Here is a 22,026-nt window from a genome sequence, read left to right on the forward strand (position 1 = left end):
CAAGAACCTATTTAGAAACTCTGCAAATATTTTAAAATTGAAGACCCCATTTCTAAATAATCCTTGGGCTCAAAAAATAAAATACAAGAAAAATTAAATGGTATTTTATTTTATTTTTTAAAGTTTGTTTGTTTATTTATTTATTTAGAGAGAGAACGAGAGGGGGAGGGGCAGAGAGAGAGAGAGACAGAATCCCATCCAGGCTCTGTGCAGATGCTGGGCTCGATCTCATGGTTCCATGAAACCTTAACCTGAGCCAACATCAAGAGTTGGGATGCTTAACTGACTGAGCCACCCAGGAACCCAGGAAAATTAAATGGGATTTTAAATGAAATATGAAAATATAAAATATGAAAAATGAAAACAGGCTACTAAAAATTGTGAAATGCAGCTAAAACAGTAATTAAAGAGAAATTTATAGCTTTAAATGCTTAGACAAGCTTTTGCATCTTAACAAGTTGGAAAAAGAATACCAAGTTAAGCCTGAAGTAACTAGAAAATACTAACGATGAGAGCAGAAATTAATAAAATAGAAAAGAAACAATAGAAAAATCAATAAAGCCAAAAGTTGGTTCTCCAAACAAAGTAACAGAATTGCTTATACCTAGAAAAACTGATCAAGAAAAAGAGAAAAACACACATTACCGATATCATGATTGCTAAAGGGGGCATCACTAAAGACTCTACAGATGTTAAAAGATAATAAATATTATGAACAAATATGTGAACACAGATCCAATAACTTAGAAAAATATGGCAAACTCCTTGAAAAATACAATACACTAAAATTAATGGGAACGGAAATAAAAACTCAGAATAGACCTAAATGTCTTAAGGAAATTGGAAATTATAATTAAAAAACCTCCCCACGATTAAAACCCCAGCCCCAAACAATAGAAACTGGTGACTTCTGTTAAACATTTAAGAAAAAACCAGCAATTTTACACAAACTCGTTCAGAACATAAAGGAGGAAGATACTTCCTAATTTACTTTACAAGGTAAAATGATACTAATGCCTGACAAGGATGCCCAAGGACATTATAGACCAAAATGCCCTTGACCAAATGGGCACCATGCTTCACAAAACCAAAGCAAATTGGACCCAGCCAAGTTTTTTTATTTTTTATATTTTACTTATTTTCTTTTTGATAACAGAGACTTGGGTAATGAACGAACTCCGCTAACCAAGAATACAAGGTTATTTCAACACTTAAAAACCAGTCACCAAAAGCACACAGACAAAGAGGGAAACCATGTAATAATCTCGGTTGGTAGGGAAAGGGCTGTTGACATAGTCAACCGTCATTCATTACCCAAAGTCTCAACAGTCGCTTTCTTAATCTAATAAAAAGGGCATCTATCGGAAGCCTACAGTGAATATGCTACTTAATCGTGAAATACAGAACACTTTCCCCACAGACATCAAAAAAGACAAACCTGTCTGTTCTTACCAATTCTATCCAAATTGCTGTGGAAATGTTAACCATTATGAACAGGAAATAATCAATCCATCCATCCACTGATAAACAGACACGTAAATGGTATTTGGATAAATGACTTACAGATTAGAAAGAAATAAAACTGCTTTCACTCACAGCTGATATCGTAATTTACATAGGAGATGCTAAGTAATATGTATACATATATATATTTTTTAAATTTTTATAAGGTTTATTCATTTTTGAGAGAGAGAGAGAGAGAGAGAGAGCGCACAAGCAGGGAAGGGGCAGAGGGAGAGAGGGAGACACAGAATCCGAAGCAGGCTCCAGGCTCTGAGCTGTCAGCACAGAGCCCGATGCGGGGCTCGAACCCATGAATTGCGAGATCATGACCTCAACCGAAGTGAGACGCCCAACCGACTGAGCCACCCAGGTGCCCCTGTGAGGAATATATTTTTAAACTACTAAAAATAGGGGCGCCTGGGTGGCTCAGTGGGTTAAGCACCCGACTTTGGCTCAGGTCATGATCTCGCAGTTCGTGGGTTTGAGCCCCGCATCGGGCTCTGTGCTGACAGCTCAGAGCCTGGAGCCTGCTTCGGATTCTGTGTCTCCCTCTCTCTCTCTACCTCTCCCCCACCTGTACTCTATCTCTCAAAGATAAGTAAACATTAAAAAAAAATTTAAACGGGGGCGCCTGGGTGGCTCAGTCGGTTGAGCGTCCGACTTTGGCTCAGGTCATGATCTCACGGTCCGTGAGTTCGAGCCCCGCGTCAGGCTCTGTGCTGACAGCTGGGAGCCTGGAGCCTGCTTCAGATTCTGTGTCTCCCTCTCTCTCTGACCCTCCCCCATTCATGCTCTGTCTCTCTCTGTCTCAAAAATAAATAAACATTAAAAAAAAATTTAAACTACTAAAACTAGTACAGATTGAGTAAAACCGTAGGACTAAGTCAATACAATCGTTTTCCTATACTTAACAATTAGCAAATGAAAGTTTTTTTAAAATGTCATTTACAATCATGTTAAAAGCACACAAGAGAGTAGTCAGATTTATAGAGACAGAAAGTAGAATTGTGGTTGCTAAGAATTAGGAGGAAGGGAAAATGGGAAGTCATTGTTTAATGGATACAGAGTTTCAGTTTGGAAAGATGAAAAAGTTCTGAAAATGGATGGTGAGGACAGACAGCCACATAAGAGTGTGAATGTACTTAACACCATTGGATTATACACTTCAAAATGGTGAGATACTTAGGAGAAAACCTAGTAAGATACATACAAGACCTCCACACTTAAAACTTCGAAACACTGTAGAGAGAAAGAAAAGGGACAGAAATAGAAACATCTACCATATTCACAGGGTGGACCATTCAATGGCTTTAAGGAGTCCACTCTCCCAACGTGCAATCCCACCCATCGAAATCCTAGCAGGATTTTCTTCCAAATTAGTTTCACTTATGCAGTTAAAAATAACTCTATCATGAGAAATTTTTTTAAAAAAAGAAAAGAACCAAGTGGGCACAATTAACAGCACCAGTAAGGGGCAGACTGACATCATGTACCTCCAGATACAAGACCCTGAAAAGGAAACATCACTTGATCCGCTTTTAAGTAAAAAAAATGCATGGCCAGAATCTAACATCATAGTCATAACATCATAAACATCAGCCAAATCCCAATCCAGGGACGTTCTGTACAATAACTGCCTTGCACGTGTCAAACATTTCGATGTCGTGAAAGGCTGAGGAAATGTTCCTCACTAAAGCAATATGGGGGGCATTCTGTCCCAGGGAAGGGGTCTCCACAGAATCACTGAGGCCATGAAGGCAACTGGAGAGTGATGCCAATCTGACATACACCCTGAATTTGAAGCTGTTGTTCTGTAAGGAAATACGGTTGATCTTAGGGAATACGCACAGAAGTATTAAGGGGAAAAGGGTGTGATGAATGCACCCACTTCTCAACTGGCCCAGGAAAAGTAACACTTACAAACATGCACGGGCAAGTGATAAATCAAATGAGAAGGGATAAGCCTGGGGAAAGAGATCTGGGACTACGTATTACTCTTCGTGGAACTTTTCTGTACGTTTGAAGTAATTTCAAAATGAAAAGTTAAAAAAAAAAATCCCAGCACATACTTTTGTAGAAATTGATGAACTGGTTCTAGAATTTACTTGCAAATTGCAAAGATACTAGAATGGCCACAACAATCACGAAAGAGAGGAAGAATGAGGGCGCATTTACACCATCTGATTGTACGATTTACCGCGTTGTAACTGTCGAGACAATGTCATGTTGGGATATAAGGACAGGGCAATAGGACACGATACAGAATCTCAAAACAGATGCTCACCTGTGGCCAACTGATTTTCAATAAAGGCACTAAGGCATTTGAGGAGGACCATACAATCGTTTCAAAAACAATACTGGAAGAACTGGGTATCTGTACGGAAAAAATAAACCTGAACCCATAACTCTTACTGTACACAAAAACTGCTTTTGAGATAGATCACAGACCTAACCATAAAAGCTAAAACTATAGCATTTATAGAAGAAAACACCGGAGAATGTCTTTATAGTATTGAGACAAGGAAAAGCAAAGATTTCTCAGACATGACGCATAAAAAAAAAAAAATGACAGACTTACCAGAATTAAATCTTCCTGCTCATCAAAAGACAGCACTACAAAAATAAGAAAGCAAACCACAGACTGGGAGAAGACATTTTACGTATTTGGCAAAGGAATCATATACAGAATATATAAAGAACTCCTATACCTAAATAGGAAGATACCACAGTAAAACTGGACAAAAGCCTAACAGACGCTTCACAAAAGTGTGGCCTGAAAAGACGGCCCACTTTCGGTGATGGGAAAATGTAAATGAAACCACCGTGAATCATCACAACACAAGATGATGAATGGCTAAAATCGTACGAGGCCACACTTTGGCGTGGACGTGGAATAACTGGAACGTTCACACACTGCTGGTGGCAGTGTGAAAGTGGAAAGACCACTCTGGGGAAGAGTCTGGCGATTCCTTATGACTTAGGTCCACATTATCATCTGACCCAGTAATCGCGCGGCCAGGATGCATTCTAGAGCGATGAAAACATGCTCACAAAAATACTCGAACACGAACGTTCATAGCAGCCTTAACTGTAACTGCCCCGAAGTGGAGCCCAAACTTCCATCAACAGGTGAATAAACAGAATAGTTATCAACCAATAAACAGGAATAAACCACAGGAACAATCATTCGGATATTACATTCCAGGAAAGAAGCCAGACCCAAGGGTCTCCCCAGAGGATGTAAGCACCCCATGGGAGGAATTTTTAGTGTTTGTCTGTTTCCTTCATTGTCATGTCCCCAACACCCTGAGTAAGGCCTGGCACATCCTAGGCCCTCAATATAAATCTGTTAAAAGAATGAATGATTTCCTTAAAAATGAAACACTGTGTTTTATATTTCTGAATCCAAGACGAAATGCTCCTAGCCTCCAACTATACTGACGTCGTATTAGATGTGGCAAAAGCGTCCACATGATCCAAACGAACACGCCCAACACCCAAATTCATGTCATACAAGCTCAAGTCTGCAGCGCCTCTTAGAAATACTCACTTCTGCCATGGCCCTCTCTAAGGCCAGGATCACACGCGGCGTCCAGAGGCGGAGAAACGGCGGCTCCGGCGTTACCGGTTACCCGAGAAGTTAAGTGTAATTCTCCTCTACTGTGTTCACGGGGCTGGCCCCTCCCGGGCCAACCTTGGAAGGTTGGTATTTCCTTGGATGACTTTGGAGGTCGGTGTGTAAAAAGCATTCATCCACGCATCATAGGGCATACCAGCTAATGCATGGGCTTAAGTGAAAACAAAAGGCTAAGTGGGAGCATTAAATGTGTTACTACACGTCCAGTGCTAATACTCTCGTTGCCGCTAAAGCGCAAACGTCTTCGCCTGTGTCGCCTGCGTGGTCTGAATGAAGGAGAGTGTGCGTGTTCTCTAACTACTTTACCCACGATGATCTCTTCAGTCACTTGTTACCCACATCGTCCACTCCTAAAATGAACTACCTTTCTATCTTTTATTCAAGTTCCACGCTGTGGGATTCCAGGAGTTACGTTTTCCAAGAAATGGAACCTATCGTTAATGAGAAGTCACGGAGAAAAAAAAACAAACAACAAATCAGGCTGGCTTCTCTCCTCCCAACAACTCAGTTTGATTAGGTCGGTGGTTTAATGGCTTTAACATCAAATGCTCTGCGTCAGCCTTCTGCCTGAGCTAGTTTACTTACCAACGGGTAAGGCAGCTTGGTTTCTCCTGAAGTCATTTTTAATCACTGGCTTGGCAGTCTCAGGTTTTGTGTTTTTTTCATAGTGCTATTTTCCCGTAATTAGGATACAGTTTGAACTCGGTTATGACAGTTCCCTAAAAATACCAGTGGAAGCAGTTGGAGGGAGCAGACAGCCGAGTTCTGTTTAGACACGCCAACCGTGGGGTGCCTCTGAGTCACCCGCCTGGAGATGCCCATGGCTGAGGTTGGGGGCCTGGGAGTGGGGATTCCAGGGCCACGAGCATTTGGGTGGTGAGTAGCCGAAGCCTCAGAGTCACCTGCAGTTTGCGAAGTAAGAAAATAAAGGGGCTCAGGACGCAGCCCCAAGGAAGACGGTTTCCCAGGGGCCAATAACGAACGTAAATGGTATTTGTCCGGAACAATAACACATCTTCCATTAAGCAGTGTTTGTTGAAGCCCATTATGCGTGCACACACTTTGTGGCCCATGAACTCGGCCCGGGACAGCAACGCAGGAAACACGGAAGCTCTCACGTGCAGGTTTCGGGGGCCACCCCGCCACCGTGCGGCCATGCCACCGGGCTACCCCGTGGTGCGCGTACGGGTCTGTAGTCATGAACACGAGCCACTTTTTAAGAGAGCAGATAAAAATGAAACCCACATATGAAACGTGAGACACGCAAGTGTTGCATTAATCCCCTCACGTTCCCCAGGCTGCTACCTGAGTAAGCTATAATAACCCTGTCTTTGAACCTGCCTCTGTGGGCTAACAGCCTGTTCTGAAAGGCTTTGTTCCCCATATACACACCCTCCACACCCTCCCTCCAAAAAGATGAAAGGAAGAGCAATGTTTTAACGGTAGTAAATCCCTCTACCTCCCCCGACACACATGAACCGCTGTCCGGCGAACCTCCAGAGTCTGGGCGTGTGGGTGCGTGCGGGCAGCAGCTGGGGGCGTGACCTTGGATCGGAGTCACTGCGGCCGTCCCTGCTCGTGTTTCCGGACAGTAGCACGTCCCGACGCTGACCCGCGGCACTCGGGGATCGGCCAAGGCTCCGCTATTACTCACCGCTCAGCTCCCCATTTGGAGGCCCCAGCACACCGCTTGTCCAACAAGGAAAGAGCCTTGGGAAATGGCCCAAGAGAGGAGTCACAGGTGGGAAGAGCGGGTGACACTCCAGGGACGAAAATGGGAGAACGTGTGGACACATCTGGCTTAAGCCCACTGATTTCCCCCTCTTTCTGTCCTGGTTTTGGTTAACTTCTGAGATGCCACAAGGAGGTGGAGGTTAGTCTAGAGACCCGTGATCATGGTCAAGCGTGGGGACCCCCGACCACCAGGTGCCCGATTACAGAAGGTCATCTGCCACCACAACGCAGCAGATCAATTCAGCAGCCTCCTGAAAGAATAACTCCCCCTGACCGAGGGATTTCAGGCTCGAACTGTAAAGCTCCCCAACTCAAGGAGATCTACTATGCAACATAGTATGTTCAAAGAGAGAAACTACACAGTCACCTCTGTGTCTGAAAAAGTAATGGCAAAAACTGGATTTCTATGCAACTCTAATAAAACACAAACTGACAAAAATCCGGATGGAAGAATAAAAAGACAACGGCCAGGAGATCTAAAAGACACGGTCCGGGAATAAGGCGGATGTATGTGTCAGCTTAGGCTGCTGTGACAAATGGCCCAGATGGGGTAACCTGACTTCTCACAGTTCCGGAGGCTGAGAAGTTCAGTATCAAAGTGCTGGCCTCTTCAGCCCCTGGCTTGCAGATGGCCGCCTTGTCGTTGTGTCCTCACACGGCAGAGAGAGAGACTTCTGATGTGTCTTTCTCTTCTTGTAAGGAGAAGTCTGGTATTTCTTACAAAACTCAGCACACAAATACCCTGTGAGCCACACTCCTCCCAGGTATTCACCGAACACAAATTAAAATGTATGTCCACCAAAACGTGGATGAGAATATCCTTAGGACCTTTCTCCAAATAGTCCAAAGATGCAAACTACGTAGGCATCCATCAACAGAAGAGTGGGTAACCAACCGGTATGGTTATACTGTGGAACATTCTTCGGCAAAAAAAGCAGTGGTCTATCGATACAGGCACAGCACAAATAAATCTCAAAAACGTTATGCTAAGTGAAAGAAGCCAGCCTTAAGTGGCTATGTGCTGTAGGATTTCATTTCTATGAAGTTCCAGAACACATAAAACAAGTCCATGGTAGAAAAAAGAAAAAAACAAAACAAAACAAAACAGAACAGTGGTTGCCCGAGGAGGAAGTGAGTTGCCTAAGAAGCTGCATGATGGAACTTTCTAGAGTGATAGGAATGTTCTGTGGCTGGACATGGGGTTTGCACCGCAGAGAATTTTTGGCATTCGCTGGACCTTATTAATGGGATACTTAAGATCTGCGTGTTTCATTGTATGTAAGTTTTTTTTTTTAAATGTCTATTTATTCTCAAGAGAGAGACAGACAGAGACAGAGTGTGAGTGGGGAAGGGTCAGAGAGAGAGAGAGAGGGGGGAAACACAGAATCTGAAGCAGGCTCCAGGTTCTGAGCCGTCAGCACAGAGCCTGACACGGGGCTCGAACTCACAAACCGAGAGCTGAAGTCGGACGCTTAACCGACTGAGCCACCCAGGCGCCCCGTAAGTTTTAACTCCAAAAGAAGAAACAAGACTAGGACACAGTCACTGAACTCTTGTCAACGATTTCCCCGCTGCAATATTTACGTACAGATACACAAATACCTATAACTGATCATGAAACACATTAAACAAATAAGTTGGATTGATGATGGAGAGACGGGTGATAAGGTTAGCACAGTGAAGTGTATGCAAACGGCAGGGTCTGGTTGGTGGGTATATGGATCCCATGTTCATGGTCAGATCCTTTCTGCTTTTCCATATGCTTGAAATTTTTCCTAATAAAATGTCAGGGAAGAAAAGAGCATCTCAAAGCATGAAGAAAATGGTGCTTGACACAACAGTTCAATTTAGATGTTAATTTCCACCAACTTTATCCTACAGTCCATTGTCATTCCAATCAAAAACACCATCGGAATTCTTCAAGGAAATTGGGGTGTTCTTTAAGAGCTGATACAAACACCTTAAAATCGCTGGTGACTACTGATAAGTGACAGAAAAATTTTAATTTCTATGTGATCAACTAAAAATCACGAAGGAACAATGTGAGGGCAGTGGCCAAAGACAAGGAGACAGGTGACAGAGTGGAAACATGAGTGTCCAGAAACAGCGAGCAAACGTCACTGGTGGCAGGGAAAATAAAGTAGTCGATACCAGTCTTTCTCCTTCAGAGTAGCAACAACGAAGAGATTTACGGGAATCACCTTGGAAGTTAGGGAGAAACGGGTCCTCCCTTCGTGGCAGGGAAGGAACCCGCGCACACCTACTCGGCAAGATCACCGATCAAAGGTGGTCCTGTGCCCCTGCGTGTCTACGCTTCAGAATGTCCCCCAGAGAAACACCAGCCAGCCTCGGGACACACACAGGGAGGCCGCGGTGGATGTGGGTCAAGGGAAATTCTCATCACTGTGGGAATATCACACGCTTCTCCCGGGACAGAGAGAGGGAGAAGCACAACCCGGGAAGTTTAAAGTATACTGACGTCCTGGGCATCAAACATGTCCAGTGTGATATCCTTTAGGTAAAAAAGTGCACGGCAGCCAGAGGAAGCCACACTCCAGATACACGCGTGTGCTAAACGCTCGGAGAGGCTTTATCTGGCACCCACCCAGTGGGAGAGATGATCCTGGGGGCCGGGCTGGGGATGGGCCAGGGAAACTTTCACTGGACCAGAATGGCCTGAATGGTTGATCCTTCATTAAATGCATCCTTAATTAAAATGGATCCTTAATTAAAAATGAGAAAAAAATAAATGCAAAAATATTGCTGAAATTTTTATACAAAATGTGACTATAGTTGATATTTACATGTTTAAGAATGACATTATGATTACATATAAATTATATTTTGTGTCTTATTTCCCAATAGTGTCTGTTTGTGTTATAGAATGTTTACATAAAGTTTACAAGTATAAAAAAATAATTTCAATATTTTTGAAATCACTTTGAAATCACAGACATTTTCTCCAAAGACTCACAGCCGTGCCCCGGACGATGGCCACACGCATCAAACACCACAGCAGGTGACGCGGTTGGGGGCGGTGCTGGGATTTCCGTGGGAACGGCCTCCCCGTTTCCCAATGTGCTCGGGACGCCCGGGTCCTGGGTGGCCCCAGCAACCTGGCCTGTACTCCCACACACGCCCTCCAGCCTTGTAGGGTCACGGTCACGGAAAGGAATGAACAACCGTTGCTCTGAGACATTCCTCCCTCACCCTGAGCCACAGAAAACAGAAGTGTTCCAGCCCGAGGCCAGCACGTCGCCATCTTGTGTGAAGTCCAGCCAGCGTCCAGCAAATTCGGCACAGACATGTGCTTGCTGGATTGAAAAACCCGGATTCTTACATAACGGAAACCCTCAGGGAATGAGAAAATGGTTCGAGGAAAACAGATACTTACTGAAAGTTATGATTTGGGCTGTGTGTTGGACCTAAAAAGGAAAAAAAAAAAAAAGATAGGCTATTAATGCTTTATAATTTGGAATAAAACTTTTTTCCAAACCAGCCAATGGTAAAGGCAGCCACAGCCCAATGCACTCATTTGTGGTGAGCCGTCCTCGGGCCCCGGGCTTTGCTGCTGCCCAAGATTATACGGCAGGGACGATGAAAAACCACAAAATATGGAAGAGACGCTCTCTGTGTGTGCAGAAACGTCTAGAGGGATTTTTGGGGTTTGCGCTGTCTTCCCTCTCTCTCTCTCAGCTCATCCAACCTTGACTCACAAGATCTGGTTACTAACAGGGGCCCAGATGGTCTGGAGCCTGTGTGACAGGGCTGGGGCACCGTGGGGACCATCTCACAACTGGGATGAGAGAGGAGGCGTCCCCTCCGGTCGTGTGATTTCCCCGCCACCTCTGACGGGCACAAGTGTGTGGAACCATCAATGCGCTCCGCTCTGGGTTCTGCCTCTCAGCCGGGCCCGGGCTTCTGCGGGTGTCCGCGTCCCCGTCTCGGGGTGCGCGAGGCCGGCCTCCCCCACCCGGCGCACGGCCTTCCCCCTACGCCTCGAAGCTCACCTTTGTGTCTGGGGTTATTTTCTGCACTCCAGGTTTACAGCCCATTCCATCTGTGTCTGTTTTCCTTATGACTAGTAAATGGCTAACAGGTTAAGCCGGGACCTCGTGCACAATGGGAAAGGCCCCGGGGAAATGGTTTTATGGATTTCCTCTCTGCTGGCTCGTGCGTGTTCGCTTTCAGGCTGCAAAGTAATCTCCTGTTCCGTGGCTGCGGGCGCTGCTGGCTGATAACCACACGCCTGGGCCGCCCCGACTCACCGAGCCGCACGAACAGGACGCCGGTGGCGGTAATGGTCTTCACCCCGTTGGTGGCCACGCACTGGTAGTAGCCCGTGTCTGTCGTGTCCAGATCTTGGATGCGCAGCCGAGAACCGTACTCCGTCTTGCGGATGATGACGCGCCTCGGCTCCTGCACGACCGGGGCATCGTTCTTCAGCCACCGCACGGTGGGGGGCGGGTTTCCGGCCACCTTGCAGTGCAGGATGGCCGTCTGGCCTTGCACTATGGTGATGTTGTTCACCGGCTCCAGAAAATTCAGAAAGTAGCCTGCAGGGGAGAGAGCGGTCACAAAACAGCAAAGCTGAGCGAGGGCTGGAAGAAAGGGCTGCCTGCGAGGAAGCCTTCCGTTTTCTCTCATAAATACAGTCCGTTCCTGTCACTGGTGGGGATTACATTCTAGAATGTTCTGAGAGACATGCGTCAGCAAACACTGAACCACCGCTCCCGGGGAAATACGGCGTCAGGTTCCTTCGGGCCTCTGGTCGCAGTATTTTCATCAATCGCGGCATAACCTCATTTTCTGTGTGTTTCTGCTGAAAGATGCCTTATTAATACGTATTGTTGATTCACTGACATCGAGCCCACGGCTGACGCTGCTGTTAACTCATGCCTGGAAGAAGCTTATCTAACACGTGGTTTCCTACCACGAGGCACAGCGCAGCCTTCTGGTGTTTAGGAACGCTAGGCCGCCCTTCAGCACTGTCCCCGGGGGGATTTTGAACTGCAAAATCACCAGGGCGCCTGGGTGGCTCAGTCGGTTGATCGTCCTGTTTTGGCTCAGGTCATGATCTCACAGTTCATGGGTTCAAGCCACACGTCGGGCTCTGTGCTGACAGCTCAGAGCCTGGAGCCCGCTTCGGATTCTGTGTCTCCCTCCATCTCTGCCCCTCCCCTGCTTGCTCTCTCTCTCTCTCTCTCTGTCTCTTAAAATGAATAAATGTTTAAAAAAACTAAGCTGCAAAATCACCAAATCAAAGCACAGAAGTGCAGGGGAAAAAAAGACTATACAGACCCCCAAAAAGTACCCTTGTTTACAGTATAAGCTGGGACAATTAGACAGGTGTCGCCTTCTTGGGCCTCAGCTAGGAACGTGTGCATTGGGCAACTCTAAATGTTCACGGCTCTGGGCACGCCTAAATGCCCCCAGTGCACCAGGAGTAATGATTTGGGGTTACACGTACACGTTAGGCAGTGGGTGAACTCGAAAATACGGAACCCGAAAATGAAGATCAGCCGTGTTTCTCTCTGCAAACCCTAGATCTTAATCCAACCTCAGGGACTCGTGATGTAATTCGCACTCGGAAAGGCCACCCCCCCTTCCGGCCACAGCACCTTAAAGCTTCGATGAGGAAAAATCCAAAACAGACAAAACAGACACACACTGAAAAATGAGCTAATCCCTGGCCGGGACAGAACAAAGGTGTCTAGAACAAAGGTGTGCACGCTCGAGTACACGCCTGGTGTGGGTCAGGAACTGAGAGATGACTCGAGATGGACGTGCACTGCTAAATTCCACAACACGTAAAAAAAAAAAAAACCAAAACTAAGGCTCGACAGACAAGACGGTCAATCAGGAGATGAACTCGCTTCAGACCAAAGGAATATAATTGAGCGCTCTGAAAATGACCACAAAATACATTCATGTTCTGAATCTTTGGGTTCCTACGCTTTTTTTAAGCAGTGAGTTTGAAAGATTGAAAGACGGCACAAATCTGTTAGGACTGCCTTAATTGGATGGCAAATGACAGGATTTCTAGTGGGCCCTTGGGGTACATTTCACAGCACGGATGGTGGCCCCTAGATGTTGTGTGGCAGGGGGCAGCAGGGGGTGGGGACGCTGTGGGTTTTAAGACGAAGGGATGGTCTTACTTCACAAGGGAGGGTGGATGCATAGCTGTTTGTAAAGGTTGTCACTAATTAGCAGTAATCATCATTAACCACATCCTTGATTCTCCTTGATTCTCTCCTAGCCAACCCTTTCCTCAGTGCACTGAAGTAAGTTGCAGGTGAGAATTCTCGTGGAGGGACACAAAGCTGGAATGTGGAACAACCCCCTGAAAAGACAGGCCGAACCAAGCAGGGTGGCATTCTGGACGTACACTCTTCATAAATGCAACTGCACAAGCTGGGCTGGGGGAACCCTGGTTCCCGCGGCTCCCACCTCAGACCCTGAGTCTTTGGACACTAAACCCGATACGATCTGACAGTCTGCGGCGGTCACTTCGACACAATCTGGACCGCCCTGATTAGGATAAAGACACCACGTCACAGTGTTCTGGCCAGAGCCCAGCTTAATCGGGGGGGGGGGGGGGGGGGGGGGGGTTTCATACGAAGGAAACTTCCAAGTTGCTTGATATTCAAATGCTTCGTCAAGGTTTGCGTAACATGAATGCACCAGGGGGGCATATAAAGTGGTCATCAAGCCGGAATGGGAGATAGCAAATGACACATTAAAATCACAATGCTCTCTTTCGGGCGTGAGCTGAACTCCCATCTCCCCTGATGGGAGAAACTGATGACAGTTTCTCCAAAGCCCGGTGACAAACCGCAGCTTCCCAGCAGGCACGGGCAACGGGTCTGTATTCGGGTAGAACAGGAGCATCGGCGTCTCTGGGCTGATCAGCAAAAACATCTACAAGGAGCAGGCCCTGGGGATCTGGGGGCCGGGACATGATGGTCACGACTGGCTCTCATCTCCTCCCTCTAGGGGACCAGGTTGATGGTACTTCTCCCAAGGCCTCCCTCCACTTTTAGGACGTTTGCACACATCCACCTGGGACAGCTCCGCCAGCCGGGGCTGCGTCTCCTGAAAGATACAGGAGGATCCTCTTCAACACGGATACATTCATCTAGAAAGGGAGGGGGAAGTGGGGGAAGACGTCAGAGAGGAAGGTCAAGGGGATCGTTCCTTTTGAACCACCGAGGAGACTTGAGGAGGAGCCCGCTGGTAATCGCTGCACCATTACCACAAACAGACCCAGTATCTGCTTCTCCAGAGTATCTTTTTTTCCCATCAAATAGGTACGGAAACACGGAATTAATTCTTCACCCTGCCCGCCGACAGCTTCTCCTGCACTGTTGATTTGACAATTCGTCTTTCGGTGTTCCCCAAGAAGGCTCCTTTCTGAGAAGTCAGAGTAGGGAACATGAACTCCTGCCTCTCCTGCCCCGTGCAAGGACACGGAGAGCGGGGTGTTACCCCACCCCACCCGGCAAGGTGCCGTGAAACCATCTACCGGAGTCAGAACAAGGCTTAATTCAGAGATGGTGCCAGTATTTCCTTTTTAGATGCTTCAGCCGTAATAGCTAACATGGCCTGAAGAGACGCGTATGTGCTGGAAGCAAACACCATACGCCATTGACTTAACCACTCAAGCACTCTTGGCTCTGTCTGTTTCTATGAAATATCCAGATCGGGTGAACCTATAGAAGCAGAAAGCAGGTGAATGGTTGCCAGAGGCTGGGGGTGGGGAACTTACAGAGTGACTCTTACTGGGTATGGGGTCTCCCCGTGGGGCGCTAAAAATGTTTGGAACGGAGGTGTGCTGATGGTCGCAAGACACCACAAGTGTGGTCCTGGGTCAGCAAATGCTCCTGAGGCGGGACGGGGAAGGTGAGACCAGGTCGGACAAACCAGGTAAAAGTGGGGGGTACGGTGGGGTTGATGGAAGTGTCAGGTGTGGGGGAGGGGCCACTCTGTCGAAAGCATCCTTCCCCAGGTGCCGGCAACCACCCTCAGATTTGCTGGAATCCTGGGGTGAGGCCACCACCGATTTCTTCTGGGCCTGAGGTGTCCAATTTTTCCAGATCCCCTTCACTGGCAACAGACAAACACTCACCCCTGAAGCCACACCCTCCTCAGTTTGCAAAAAGCGAAGGAGAATCCGGTGCAGTGATCCAGCCCGCATGTGGAGCTCTCAACCAATCCTTCTTGACCCTCCACCATCTAAACCAGGGAGCTCAGCTCTGTCTTCACACTGGAGCCACCTGGGAGCTTACAAGAAGACCCACGGCAACCAGGACCCAGGAAGGGTCTGGACAATGGCATTCGTCAAAAGCTCTAAGTGTGTAGTCAGGACCTGGGACACCTGCTTAAAAATGCAGAGGACAAAGAGAAGCTACGGTTTCTCTTGGGATGAACCAAACCCACCCAAGAACAAAGTCAGTGCAGACCAGAGACAACCCCAAGATGAAGCATTGTTGGAGGAGAGCATCAGGACTGGAAAGAACGTGTCTGTATGTCCAGCACCAACCCCTGGAGGTTCTGGATGCAAAGGCATACGAAAGCCTCATCTAGTTGGGAATGGACAGGGCAGAATCTCCATGGATGGCACCCTTGCCTTGACATGGGTCTTATATCTGCCTCTACCAGAAGCTTAGAGAGACCAAAACCATAGGTAGATACCATGGTAACTTACTAAACTCATAGTACCCTCCCTAGGTGAGTGCCTAAAACAGCCTTTGGGAAGAAATTAAGACGTCATGATGAACAGCTGATATCCATGGTATCAATGCTTCTGGAATTTTCTCTAACCTTCCCATACTCTTCCTCCACTGGAAGCGGGGGGTCCCTTACTCTTCCGGAAACACACCCAGCTGGTCCCTCATCTTGCCGTCAACCAGAACACCCTGTCCTCAGATCTCTGCTGTTTCGCCAGGGTCAAGTCTCTGCCAAAAGGTCATGTCCACGGACGGTGTTCCCCTGGCTGCCCCATTTAAAACAGCTTCTATTCATTTCTAACCTTGCTCCCCACAGCACCGATCTTGGCCTGATGCTATGGCAGAGTCACATAATGGTTAAATTACGGTAACTGAAATAAGTTAGTAAGTTTTGACATCGAGAATAACAAAATGTGACTTTTTGGGGGTATGTTTCTCAACTTCGTGGCTACTTCTTGTCCAGATTCAATTTAGAATCACCCCGGTAAGTTTGATTTCAAGCCTGGGGTGTTGATGGAGAAAAGCTCTACGTTTAGAGATGATTTGTATAAAGCCGCCCTCTAGACAACAGGGAGAAAGCATGCTCTACGTCTCAGTCTCGGGCCTTCTCACTCATTTAGGACATCTCTTTGTCAATTTCTTCCTATAGACCTTCACGTGTATTTTTAGGTAGTTTTTTAGGTATCCTGTAATTCTTGGCACTGGGGTGTGAATTGTTTTCATTTCTATCTAAGTAGTTTAAAGGAGGCTCAGTGGTTTAAGAAGGCGTGGAGGACAACTCTTAGATTTCTACATCGACTTCCCACTGCTGCTGTAACAAGTTAGCACAGACTTAGTGGGGTAAACCAGCGCCAATTTATTGTTTCACACTTCTAGAAGTCAGAAGTCCTAACATCCAGGTAGTGACAGGGCTTTGTTCCTTCTGCAGGCTCTGGGAGTCTCTGTCCTTGCTTTTGCCGCGTCTGGAGGCGACACATGCCCTGGCTCGTGGCACTTCCCTTGCGTTTGGCCCCACCTCTGCCCCCATCACCACATCTCCAACTAGTAACGGTCACCAGCCGGCCTGCCTTTATAAGGACCCCTGCGAGTGTAATCACCTGGATCATCCAGGATCATTTCCCATCTCAAAATCCTTAACTTAATCCCATCTGCAAACCCTGCACGGTGAAAAGTAACAACACGTCACAGGTTCCAGGGGCATCTTTCTCTTCTGTCCACTGTGTATATTTTGCTTTTATCTTGCCCCTTTACTGAACTATCTTACTAGTTCTAACAGTTTCTGAGTCGACTGTCCTGGATTTTCCGTGCAGATCTCTTCTTCTTCAAATAGCAATAGTGTGGCCTTTTTGCTTTCAAAATTCATACCACTCACATCTCCTTTTGCCTAATTGTTTTGCTCAATATTATTTTTTAAAATAATTTTTTAGGGGCGCCTGGGTGGCTCAGTCGGTTAAGCGGCTGACTTCGGCTCAGGTCATGATCTTGCGGTCCGTGAGTTCGAGCCCCGCGTCGGGCTCTGTGCTGACAGCTCGGAGCCTGGAGCCTGCTTCCGATTCTGTGTCTCCCTCTCTCTGACCCTCCCCGTTCATGCTCTGTCTCTCTCTGTCTCAAAAATAAATAAACGTTAAAAAAATTTTTTTAAATAATTTTTTAAACCTTATTATTTTGAGGGAGAGGGAGAGGGAGAGCGAAAGAGAGAGAGCACACCCGAGGGAGGGGGAGAGAGAGAGGGAGAGAGAGAGAATCCCAAGCAAGCTCCATGCTATCATCACAGGACCCAACTTGGGGCTCGAACTCATGAACCCATGAGATCGTGACCTAAGCTGAAACCAAGAGTCAGATGCTTAACTGACTGAGCCACCCAGGCACCCCCCAATATTAGTTCGTTTTAATTTAACAATTTTAAATACTGAAATGGTACAAACACACAAAACTACAAATATTAATATAATAGATACCTGTGTACACAACATTAACATTTATGCTAACATTTTGCCATATCTGATTTAAAACACTGTTAAAAAAAATTACATACTCTAGAATGCATCTAAAACCCACATTTCCCTGTTTCTTGAAAACTGGTTATGCACCAGGCCAATGCACATTTCTACTGTTTTATATTTTTAGAAATGTTCCCTGAAAGATCACTTTGTTAGTTTTTTTCCCCGTTCAAAGTCAGCTTGGGATTTATTTTTGTTGATGCTCATTTATTTTAATGACTGTGTAATATTTCACTGTACAAACCAACCATAGTTTCTTTATCCTTTTCTCAAATGCAGGGCAGTAAATTGTTCCCACATTTTTGTTAGGACTTAATCACCACCTGTACACACATCTCATCGTGCACACATACAAGAATTCCTTGAAAGTGTCCACCCGGATGCAAGAGTGATGTCACGGGGCTTTGAAATCTCTCATTTATGTAAGTCTCAAGGGTGCCCGAAACCATCCGCGTTCACCATCAACGTCAATCGAATTGTTTCCCTTTCAACTATGTCAACATTTGTGTTTAGGGGCCAAAAAACGTTTGCCAACCTGATGAATCTGAAATAGGGCTGTTTCACTCTCCATCTAAAGAATGTGTCCTGAGATGGGGCTCCTGGGTGGCTCTGTCAGTTAAGCGACTGGCTTTGGCTCAGGTCATGATCTCATGGCCCAGGAGTTTGAGCCCTAGCTGGGCTCTCTGCAGTCAGTGCAGAGCCCATTTTGGATCCTCTGTCTCCCCCCATCTGTCTGCTCCTCCCCGAATAGCATATGTTTGCCTCTTCTCTCAAACATAAATACACATTCAAAAAAAAAAAAAGTAAGAATGTACCATGAGCTGGAGTCTCTTGGAAAGGTTACTGGCCCCTGGCCTCTCCTTCTGCAGCTGTCTGTTCAAACCTTTACACTGTTGCTCTAACTACTGCCATTCATACATTTTCTTTTTCCATTTTTTTTTAATTGATTTATTTTTGACACAGAGAGAGACAGAGCATGAACGGGGGAGGGTCAGACAGAGAGGGAGACACAGAATCGGAAGCAGGCTCCAGGCTCTGAGCCATCAGCCCAGAGCCTGACGCGGGGCTCGAACTCACGGACCGCGAGATTGTGACCTGAGCTGAAATCGGACGCTCAACCGACTGAGCCACCCAGACGCCCCTTTCTTTTTCCATTTCTAATATAAGCATTCAGTGTGCAGATTCCCTTCCACTTCTTCTTCAGCCATCTAATAAGTTATTTAATCTCCATACGGTTGGTCGGCCAGACCCACATATCTTCCAACTTACATTGTAATATTTTCTTTTAGCTCCAAGTTATTGAAAGTGTGCCTACCACACTGTTGTCATAGAACCCGGTCTACGTGATGATGATTCTTCGACACCACTGATATTTGCTTTACGGCCTAGCACGGACTCAATACCTAGAGTAGCGTTCCACATTTTACCAATAAGAATGTGTTTTCTCTAACTGCTCAGTGCAGGGATTTACGTACATGCGTTAGATTAAACTTGTTAAGTTTTTCAAAGTGTTAATAGGCTCATCTATTACTTTCGATGACATGTGTGTTCACAGACTCTGTGTTTGTCAAATGGCTATTAGTAACTCTGTGAAGGTGTGTTTACATATTGGAAACTATGTTACTGGGTGCAATAAACTTCAGGTTTATGGCATCAGCTAGTCTTCATATACTGTCTAATGCTTTTGTCTAAAAGCCCATTTTGTCTGATTTTGAGGTAGGGTACTCTTTTTTTTTTTAATTTTAATTATTTATTTTGAGGAAGAGAGAGACAGAGTGCAAGCCGAGGAGGGAGACACAGAATCCGAAGCAGGCTCCAGGCTCCGAGCGGTCAGCACAGAGCCCGACGCGGGGCTCAAACTCACCAGCCGTGAGATCATGACCTGAGCCGGAGTCGGACGCTCAACCGACTGAGCCACCCAGGCACCCCTGATGTAGGGTACTCTTGATTAACATAGTCCTGCACTATATTTTTAATTTTTAAAACCATTTTTATGATTATGCTTTAGAAACGAATCCTGTAAACAGCATATAATTTAACATGTTAATTGATGAATCTTTACATATGAACCATGAGTTTTTTAACTGGCCAGTTTTATTTTGAATGTTTCCATTTTATATTTTATTTCTCATTTCATTTTCATTTTAATCTGCCTTTCCTGTTTTCTGTTTGATTGATTTAAAAAAATTTTCTTTTTCCCCTTTACTTGTCTAAAACATGTAGTAGGCAGCTAACTTACCTATTTTTTACAGGCAGACCTAATTTGGCAAAGTTTCCTCCAAATGCAACCAAATACAAGTGCCATGAAATGCTCAGAGATGCAACCACATGCCCACCCACCAGTTTTGAGTTACTGCTTCCCGGTGTTCAGTTATACTGGATATCTGAGCCCCAGCGGTCATTACTATTTATGATTTTTACTCTCAGAGTTTATTTAGACTTGCTGACCTGTTAACCAAGTGCTTTTCCTTGCTTATGTGGCTTGTACTTCACCCTTCCTCTGGGCTTAGCTGAGAATCATACTTGGTCTTTGGGTAAAGGACTGAGGTTGTAAACACCCTCGGTCTTGGTCTAAGAGTTACCCATTACTTTCACACTTGAGTAATAGTTTAGCTGGGTATGGAATTCTGGCCTGACACTTACACTGCCATCTTCTGGCTTCTGAGTTTACTGCAGAAATCAGGCTGGTTCTTGTTCATTTGTGGGTAATCTGATATTTCCCCTCTTAGGCTGCTTTTCATGTTTCCCCTCTATTTTTGCCACTCCCACATATCTCTAGCTGTGAATTTATCTGTATATAGACTTAATGGGCCTCAGTACCATTCCCGATTCCACCAATTCTGTAAAATTCTCCACCAATACCTCATGAAACATCGTTCCTCCATTTCCCTTTATTCCTCCTCTGAAATCTGCTTCTGCATAGATGCCAAATTTCCTCCCATATGTAGTTTCTCCGTGTGCTTCGCTGCTTTGATATTCCCTAGCTCCTTTTAATCTCCAGCTGGGCACCCTGTTGCTCCTTGATCTGCCCATTAAGTTTCTCATTTCTCTGACTACAATTTTTTATTTCTAGACAGCCTCTTTGGTTTTCAAATCCACCACTGCCTTTTCTTCCTTTATTTTTAATCCTTCTGGCTTCCTTGTTTACTAGCTCACCACTCATCCCAAGCCTCTCCGAGTGTGCCTTGTAATTTTCCACTATAGGGTGGGTTTTCTGTGGGAACCCCTTGGGGACTAGGTTCCTGCAACACTCAATGCCAAGTCTTCACGTTAACTCTTGGGCCTGGGATTCCCCCACACACACAACATTCCCAGCATGTAAACCGGGTTTCCTGGGGGGTGGGTCCACGTCTTGTTTTTCATGGTAGCGCCTTCCGTGTTCGCCCCCTCGGGCCAGGGCTGAGGCGAGGACTGTAGCCCCTAGGTCTCCTCGCCTGCTGCCAATCACTTACCTACCATGGTCACTCAGTTCCCTGGACCCCACAGGTTCCTTCCTGGTTTGACGCTGAAACCCAAGATTCCTGCTGTGGCTGAGCCTTGATGACCGTTCAGAGGCCTTACATAGGGCACAAGAAATGTAAATGCTTTCACTGTCCTGAAGCCAAATTCGATTTCTGTCTCAACCTCTTATTTCTCCTGATTGAAGGAAATGTAATATCTCCAATTCCAAGTGATGTCAGTAAAGCTAAGGAATTTATTCACATGATCCCAATCAGCATTTTCCCTCTCTTGGCTATTCTCTGCAGTGTCACATTTGCGTCTGGGGATACTCCTCCAGCCTCAGTGTTTGGATGACTTGAGGCACCTGCAGAAGCCTTTTGCCTGTCTCCAGCATTTGCCAACATGTGCACGCCTTACTGGTGTTCCTTCTACTCTGGAGCCCACGGATGTGTCCATAGCCACATGGGGGCACATGTTGGGGAGCCCGCATCATAAGTGCATGACACCTGCAAAACACCACTCTTAGTCTCAGATAAACTAAACCATGGGGACATTCTCCAAGGCTGCAGAGTAGGACCACCTCAAGTGGCTCGTGCCCTGGCAGCCCAGGGCGGCCACAACTCAGCTTCCTCCCTATTCCTGGCTCCTGGTCATGTCTCCATCTCTCTTCGCAAGTGCACGTAAGCAATTACATCTTCTACTAATTTTTATTGAGCACTTGTATGTAATTTAAGCGGGGGGGGGGGGGGGGCAAGTTAGTTTGGTCCACCATCGTAACCATCATTAATGCTCTGGAGGCCAAGATCCAAGCCAGAAAGAAAGTTCTCTGAAGAGGAAGCACAGTGTTGTGTTGGCCCCTGGGGTTAGTTCACAGGCTCCCATTTAAACTCCTGGCTTCACTTCCCTTTTGTGCAAAATACGGGGTTTGTACTAATCTTTGCTCAGCTTTCCTCCAGGTCACAAGGCTTCCTTTTAGGACCAT

The 22,026-nt window shown here is 46.1% G+C and overlaps 1 protein-coding gene across 2 annotated transcripts in view; it reads right to left on the bottom strand.

Moving 5' to 3' along the window:
• ROR2 (receptor tyrosine kinase like orphan receptor 2) overlaps positions 1-22,026 on the bottom strand; it is a 195,869-nt gene that overhangs the window by 17,638 nt on the left and 156,205 nt on the right. For both annotated transcript variants that reach the window (XR_006295075.1, XM_043566563.1), the window contains exons 3-4: positions 11,143-11,430; positions 10,269-10,299 (exon numbers count right to left, since the gene is read on the bottom strand). Coding sequence is in view for 1 of the 2 variants with exons in the window: in XM_043566563.1 (XP_043422498.1) it covers positions 10,269-10,299; positions 11,143-11,430 (319 nt within the window). In the remaining variant the exon portion in view is untranslated. The remainder of the gene's footprint in view (positions 1-10,268; positions 10,300-11,142; positions 11,431-22,026) is intronic.

This window comes from Prionailurus bengalensis, chromosome D4, assembly GCF_016509475.1.
Source record: "Prionailurus bengalensis isolate Pbe53 chromosome D4, Fcat_Pben_1.1_paternal_pri, whole genome shotgun sequence".
NCBI classification, from domain to species: Eukaryota; Metazoa; Chordata; class Mammalia; order Carnivora; family Felidae; genus Prionailurus; species Prionailurus bengalensis.